This window comes from Morone saxatilis, unplaced genomic scaffold, assembly GCF_004916995.1.
Source record: "Morone saxatilis isolate NCDOM2014 unplaced genomic scaffold, NCSU_SB_2.0 Contig8, whole genome shotgun sequence".
Lineage (NCBI taxonomy): Eukaryota > Metazoa > Chordata > Actinopteri > Moronidae > Morone > Morone saxatilis.
Window position 1 is genome coordinate 14,269,189 of NW_023340257.1, and position 7,719 is coordinate 14,276,907.

General features: G+C 39.0%; 2 protein-coding genes across 3 annotated transcripts in view; one reads left to right on the forward strand and one right to left on the reverse strand.

The window, feature by feature from the left end:
- Positions 1-6,134, forward strand: part of LOC118341563 (protein NipSnap homolog 2-like) — a 7,506-nt gene extending 1,372 nt beyond the window's left edge. The window contains exons 4-10 of the mRNA XM_035679850.1: positions 181-275; positions 1,207-1,277; positions 1,393-1,533; positions 2,836-2,867; positions 4,419-4,513; positions 5,154-5,237; positions 5,405-6,134. Of these exons, the coding sequence (XP_035535743.1) occupies positions 181-275; positions 1,207-1,277; positions 1,393-1,533; positions 2,836-2,867; positions 4,419-4,513; positions 5,154-5,237; positions 5,405-5,469 (583 nt within the window). The 3' untranslated portion in view covers positions 5,470-6,134. The remainder of the gene's footprint in view (positions 1-180; positions 276-1,206; positions 1,278-1,392; positions 1,534-2,835; positions 2,868-4,418; positions 4,514-5,153; positions 5,238-5,404) is intronic.
- Positions 6,135-6,492: 358 nt separating this feature from the next.
- psph (phosphoserine phosphatase) overlaps positions 6,493-7,719 on the reverse strand; it is a 3,552-nt gene continuing 2,325 nt past the window's right edge. For both annotated transcript variants that reach the window (XM_035679851.1, XM_035679853.1), the window contains exon 6: positions 6,493-7,031. In XM_035679851.1, the coding sequence (XP_035535744.1) occupies positions 6,921-7,031 (111 nt within the window). In that variant the 3' untranslated portion in view covers positions 6,493-6,920. The remainder of the gene's footprint in view (positions 7,032-7,719) is intronic.

Consider the following 7,719-nt stretch of genomic DNA (forward strand, 5'->3'; position numbering starts at 1 on the left):
GGGGCTAATTTAAGACTTGCAGCATTACAGAGAAAGAAGACATGTGACCAAAAAAACATGTGATTGTTATTTAGATTTAGTTGTTTCACTGGGAATTTAGCTTAAATGTATCAAATGCACTTGTGGTTACACCGTATTTCAGTTTGTTTGGTTCAGTTTGGTGTTTGTTCTTCATCACAGCGAGGATGTTTTGCCCTCCATCCATGCTGATAAGTACTACCCATGTGAGCTGGTGGGCACCTGGAATACCTGGTATGGAGAACAAGACCAGGCTGGTAGGATTACTATTATCAACACACAGACATCTGCAGTGTAACCCGTCCTATATGGTCTGCACAGTGTGTAAATCAGCAGGCCTGTTGAATATCACTCCACATATCACCCATATGTTAGTATTTACGTTTTATATGTATGTGTATGGTTGTGTGTGTATATGTCTATATGTATGTAAAGCTGCTTGTGTTTTAAAAAGTTCTGTATAAATAAAGCTTTACTTACGTCCTTACACTCAATGTTCAAACACCCATTGACAGTATATATAAGAGTATACAATACTGTGTATATACCGTTACATCACAAATAAAACCCAGTATTATTTGTAAAACAATCCGTGATAAACATCCAGTTTGTTCCATGGCAGACTAAACGTGTGTGTGTGTATCCTGCAAAGGTTTTTAAACCTAGAGAATCTATTGTTCTACCTTTTTTTTTTATGAGCAGTCCTGTTTTCCAGGGTCAATATTTCTTTTCAACAACAACATAACTGCAAACTGTTGCATTAATTGTTGTCTAGTAGTACAAAGCAATACTAAATTATTGGAATAGTACTTGAACAAACTGTCTTATCCATTAAGTCAGATATCCATGGAAAATCATTCAGTGTCATTAAGTAATTGCCTAATATGACTGTACAGACTAATGAACAGTTCTTGTGTGTTCTGTGTTGTCAGCCGTGTCAGCTATTGATCTTCAATTATCAGGATGTAGTTTATTTTTAAAATCTATTAAGAAAATACAGCTCTTACGTAGACATATAGGTTGAGCATTCCTGCTCTGTATTGATCCAACACTCTCACAAAGGGAGACGAATAATGTCAAAGGTCAGGTTCATTATTTAATCATTTAATTTCCTGCTTTAAATCTTTTCTGTAGTTTGTTTTTGTGGTTTTTCCATCTCTGATTTCCCCCCCCCCCTTTTTTCCGCAGTTCATCTGTGGCGTTACAGAGGTGGATACCCGGCTCTAACAGAGGTGATGAACAAGCTCAAGCAGAACCAGGTGAAGACTTCAGACACATCTTGCTTGTGTCACCCCCTGTTTAATGCTTTAGTAATAACAGAGTACAGCCATCAGTCGAAGTAAAGCTCATTGATCGGTGTCCGTCCATTTGCAGGACTTCACAGCGTACAGGAAGGAGCGGGGTAAGATGCTGATGTCTCGCAGAAATCAGCTCCTGCTGGAGTTCAGCTTCTGGAACGAGCCCGTACCCCGAGAGGGCCCCAACATTTATGAGCTCAGGTCCTACCAGCTCCGGGTGAGTAACGGACCAGAGAGTTTACCTCATCATTAGTGCTGCTGTACATGTTTGAAAGTGTGAGCCCAGCCCAACCTAATGTCTGACATGGCCCCTTCCTCTGCGTTGCCAAACATAATCAGCACTATTACCAACAATCCAAACATTTATTAGACTTAAAAAGAAAGAGCAATTAACTCAATATAAGCTGTTACACCCATTCAATTTTTCAAGTCAATTACACTGTATTTATATAGCCCCTAAATCACAAAAAAAATCCCCTAAAAGGTCTGCAACACCCCTCAAAAACTCTTTAACGAGCAGAAAAAAAGATATAAACAATAGTGTTTGTAAAATACTTTGAGATTGCTTTTATAGAAAAAACCCTTTGTGTTTAGTCTGGAGAACCGGACCTCAGCACAACTGAGCGTAATCATAACAGTGTAACCTGCAGAGGCTGTTTCCTGATACACTGTGATTTGTTTAATGTTGAACCAACTTTTGTCATTATGATATAAATGACGGAGGTGATAAAGAGTGTGTTGGGTAATGCAGGGAAAGTTGACTCACTCACTTTTTTGTATCATAACCACTGGAAACAAGCATCCACTACATATATAATCTCATTGTAACGTCTGAACCTCCTCAGCAGTTGTTGCAGAAAGGGACAGTGTTACTCTTCCACTTTACCTAACTCACGTTTTTCCATTTAAACCGATGAAGCTCCAGTCACATGCTTTGCTTCTGTGACCTCTAAATTACCTTCCACCCTCTCAAAACTACTGCAAGACATAAAGTCAGCATTCCTGCTGTTTCTTCCACCGGGTCGTTCATGAACAGTTTGTATCTACTTACGGACTCAAATCAAATTGGCAGTCCGATGGCACATGATTTCAGATGGATCAGTGGTTAAATTGAAGGCAGTCTTGGTCCTACGTAATACTCGATTCTTGCTCAATCATGGCAGATTAAGTCGTTGTTTCTAAATAAGCAGGAAAAAAACAGAGTCTAGATCAGCGCTCCCTGTGACACGTGATGAATGTAAGCTATTATCCCTCATCACAGACTGAGATTACCGCGTAGGAACAGCGGGGCGTTTGTTGTCTTAAGCACCAGAGAATGATTGAAGAAGCCTTCGGGTGTAGTTGTTATTGCAGCTTATCTTCAGAATGACAAAATACCTGTGTTACATCCCCACCATTTATTAGTGTTAATGTGTTTCCTCTGGAAAGAAGAAGACAATGTGATTTCAGTCTCCGCTTATGAAAGCTGAATTATATATGTTTTATTGTAATAACCAATATTGTGTTTTCTTTCTTCCAGCCAGGAACCATGATCGAGTGGGGTAATTACTGGTAAGGCAGCCTGAATTCATTTGATTCACTGAGCTGTAGTTACAGATCAGTTGCACTACATGAAACCTTCCTCATCACGCTTTCATTAATAAAGAGCTATTCCACAGAGAGGCACTATTTCGCAGCGGCACTGTCATGCTCTCAGGTCAAGATTCAAATTCAAAGTAGAGTATGATGTACCCTACGAGGGTGTGTGTGTACACAATAGTTGAGTATGACGAGGAGCCAACAGGTCAACATATATCTGTTTGTGCAATGCAGTTGATTGCAATTGATTTAAATGAAGACGTGAGCTTTCTGCACAAGCCTTTAGTTTTCTGTACTTTGATTTCCTCGTAGTGGATTTCTGTGTTGGTTCTTTGTACTTGTCTGACCTGTTTTTTTTCCACGGGGTTACATATCACGGCCTGTTTTGCAACTTTGTCAGTGATGATTGGTGTAAAAGATAACTCCAACATTCCTGAAATGCCACTACAGTCAGGGCTTCTGATTTCCAGTTAACCCGTTTGTGATAATGATTTTATATGTAAATCTAACCTTAAACACTTTTCTGCTTTCGAGGCTTCCAGTTCCTTCAATCCTGATGAAACAGACATGATTTAAATACTCAGGGGAAAACAAACTAGAGTCTGACGATATTAAAGGCTGATATTGGCTTTTTGAAGATGTAACAGTGTATATGTTATCTGATATGCGCTAATAATCCCAGTATATAATGTAAAAAGGCTTGTACTGATGTTTAGCTATTTATTTTTATTAATTATTTTTCTTTTTTTTAATTTGGTTAACATTGTAGCCTGCATGTTTAATTATTTAACATGTTAAAGAATATTTAACCTAAATATTAAAGGTATTTAAGAAAGCAGTCTGAGTACCTTTGCATTGTCATATCAGTGCAAAATTGGTCTATTTTCGTTCCAGCTCAAAAATCGGTATCGGCCTCCAAAAAAACTCAGATCGGTCGGACTCTAAAACAACTTTGCTGGAAAGATCACACTTGGAGTTATTTTTCCCTTTTACGTGTGCGTTTATTCATACTTTAGCCAGTCTTTATTTGAACAAACCTCTATAGTCACCCCAGATTATGCCAGCAAAGCAATTTAAGGCAATTTCAATATAATTTGTGCAGTTGAGGCTTAAGGCTTAAATGTCCTCTTCAAGTTACAACAACATGATGAACTGACGCTCTATAGTTTTGTATCCAGACAGTGATTATGATTTGAATAAGTGCATGTTTGCCTTGGGGAGGAAAACATTCCACTCATCTCACATGGACTTGGCCGGTGTTGAGATTCATAAACATGTATACAAGTAAAAAAAAATGGCAATGGAAGACTAGCGTTGTCTAGCTTTAAAAAAAAAAAAAGAAAAAAACAAGACTAAATTCAATTGTGTAAATTAAAAACAGTCCAAGATAAATCCAAAGATGATGTTGACGTCCTTGTTTGAAGACTGGTCAAATATGTTACGTGTGCAGGCCTGCTGTTGTGCCAGATGAAGCCTTGGTGTTTTTTTGGCCTGTGTTGTGACTGAAGTTGTTCTCGTGCGCAGGGCCAGGGCCATTGGATACCGCCAGCACAACAGAGAAGCCGTGGGAGGGTTTTTCTCACAGATCGGCGACCTCTACATGGTTCATCACCTCTGGGGTATGATCAAACGCCAGCTTCATGCAAAATGACATACCAACAGTGTCACCATGTAGATAATAGCGCTAGTGCTTGAGAAAAATCGAGGGACAGACTGACAAATATTCCTTCATTTATAGTTAGATTGTAGATTTAAAGCTGCACTGATTAATATTTTTAGTCAAACAATCGACCCGATGACTACGTGCAACTTGAACTGGGTCACTTGTAGTGAGGAATCCACGTATAGTTCCACAGAGCGTTTTTAGCTTTTTTCAGCTCACTGTTCTTTTAGCTATTACCTGAAAGAAAGTTAGTGTACAGCTGGTGAAGCATTTAGAAGCTAAAGAGAGACATTTCTCCCTCTGGAGACAAAACAGCTGAAAGGAGAGTGAATATTGGACTTAATTGGTCTGGTGGACACTATACAATTGCTCTTGTTGCTCCATCTCTGATTTAATTGTAAATATGTCACCTGGTGTTTACAGCTGCACCCACATTTCCAGAAATGTCCGTTTAAAATCACCATTTGAACGATTAATCTTTCAATCAAAAATGAAAATGAGTTGTTACTTGCAGCTCTAAAACACGCAAAACTTGTAGTGCAGGAACTCCATTTACTATAAGCAGTGCTACAGTGTGTTTGATCTGTCGATTGCAGCTTACAAAGACCTTCAGTCCAGAGAAGACACGAGGAATGGCGCCTGGCAGCAGGAGGGCTGGGACGAGGTGGTGTATTACACAGGTGAGGAGGGGGGAATCACTTTCTGAACACAGGGTGGTGATAAAAACTCTTTTAAGTAACAACATATTGAGTCACTTTTAGAGCTTGCTGAACTGAATCCGTATCAAAAGGACTTTAAACTATGAGGACGCACTGAACCAGCTCTAAACCTTTCCCCTTTTCTCCAGTTCCTCTCATTCAGCATATGGATTCCAGGATCATGATCCCGACAAAGGCTTCCCCGCTGCAGTAAAATGAGGCGTGAGCTGGAGGCTGATATCAAGTGGCACCCTTTTGAATGTTACATCCACCCAGAGCATCACTCTCGTGGTTTCAACCTCCTGTCAGTGCTGCCAATCAACATCCCCTCCCTGTTCTTGTCTTTTGCTTTGTTACTTCAGGATATCACTAGGACAGAGGAGGCAGCAATGTCTACCATGTGTCTAAAATTAAAGTAGTCCAAGCCACTTACACCCACTGATGACACACTTCTTTCTTTTTTTTTATTTTTATTTCTGGTTGTGGAGAAGGATGAGTAAATTTGGCCAATTTAAACCTCCTGATGGTCGTTATGTCCGACGTCTCGTGCCACATTAAAACTGGTCCATGAAGAGAGCTCATCTCTTAAGCTTTGAACCAACCAAAGTTACTTGAAAAGACGAGCAGCTGTGTGGTGTGCAAGTGGGGGGGAAAACAGTACTGCTGAAGCTCGCTGCACAATGCAGTAGCTATTTATTTATTTTATGTAAATTGGAATACATTAAAAGTGTGCTGAGAAGTGGCACTTTGATGTAAGCCATGCTATTGCTGAGTGAAGTGAGAGAAAACCTCTGTACATTCATGAAAACAATAAAAGTATGACACGGTGTAAAATGTAAACCTAATTTTCTATTATAAATCAAGGATTTACTCTTCTCAGTTGCTTTTTTTCTGGATGTTCCTAGGTTCCCTGTCATAGTAATGTTGATGTTTCATGGTGCTGTGTTTGTAACTATGGCTTCTACTTTTTTCTTGTGAAGACGGCATGCCTGGTTTAAAGAAAAAAAAAAAGGTTTTTATTCAACATGTTTTAAAGGGGCATAAATATCATGTATGATTAACTCTGAAAACAGTTTATCCGTGGCTGAGTGAATCTGGCAGTGGGTAGTCACGCTGCTGCATATTGTAATATCAGATTTTACTGTTAAAGGAAGCATGTTTATCTTGTCTTTTTGTTCCTCGGTTCATAAGGGACAGTGTAGAGGGAAGGACAAGAACGCAACACAGATTAAAGCAGTTCAAACAAACCTCTTTGACAGCATGTTCTTCATGTTTAATACTGATGTTCTCTACATAACAAGAAGTCACCACACTCATTGACTGTGACTGCGTACAGCTCTTTCTATTGCTCATTGCACATGCCATAATATGCAGGAGTTGTATTAGCTTACCTTAAAGGTTTTGATGCAAAAGGTGCAAACATCTAAAATAATCTTCTTAACCTTCACGTAGACAGTGTTTGGTTATTTGTTTAGTATTTTCTAGTATAAAAATCAATAGGGCAACATGGCCATGAAGTAAGATTGGTCTCACTAGTGTAAACATTTTCATTCTTTATAAAAATCTATTGAGAGACAAAAAGGAAAATTAAAACCATGAAAAAGGCACATCCATATGTGCAAATATAAAAAGGTTAAAATTAGTGACAGTACTCTTTTAGCATCTTTAAATCTTCTCCAGCTCCTTTAGCAGCTCCCCGAAACTTGTCACGTACCACAAAGACCTCTCCTTCACCTGCGGCCTCACGACATTCCCACCAAATCCAATGAAAGCACTCTGTGGGCGAAAGAGAGAATACTGTCATCACACCGTAGCTCCGATATGTGTTTATACGAGTTTAAAGCAGCATAACACACGATAACTACGTTTACATGCACAGAATTTTTTTTTTTTTACCAAAAATATTCCTAGAGACATTAACCTGGCGAATCAAAAATATTCCACTAATATTTACCGTTCAAATACAGCAGTGCATACTGTGATTAAAGTGACTGTTAATGACGCTCCGTACGTCCTACCGCCCTCCTCTTCAAACTGCAGTCATGTTAAAACTGGAACAGCGAGAGACACTTCTGCCATTCTGCCTCTTTGCATCGAGATATTTGCACAAACCTTTTTAAGGCTGTTAGCCCAAATGAGACATATTTTGAATGTTCTGTATACATGTCCAAAGAATGCTTCTAAAACCTGAATAATATCAGCATATCCCGCATATCTTAATCCGACAAAGTGCTCCATTGAGAATAAAGCAATTAGGAACATCCAAACGGAATATGCTGTTAACATGACCCTTGTCAAATATGGAATATCGTCATTTTGGGAATAACATTGTAAAACTGGTGTGCCTGTACACGTAGTCAGTGTGAACTCGTGTTGCACGGTGCACCGATACTTCAAAAGTATCGCGATTCTCAGAAATTAAAAACGTCACGATTCCTAAATTTATTAGTATCGATACTTTTAA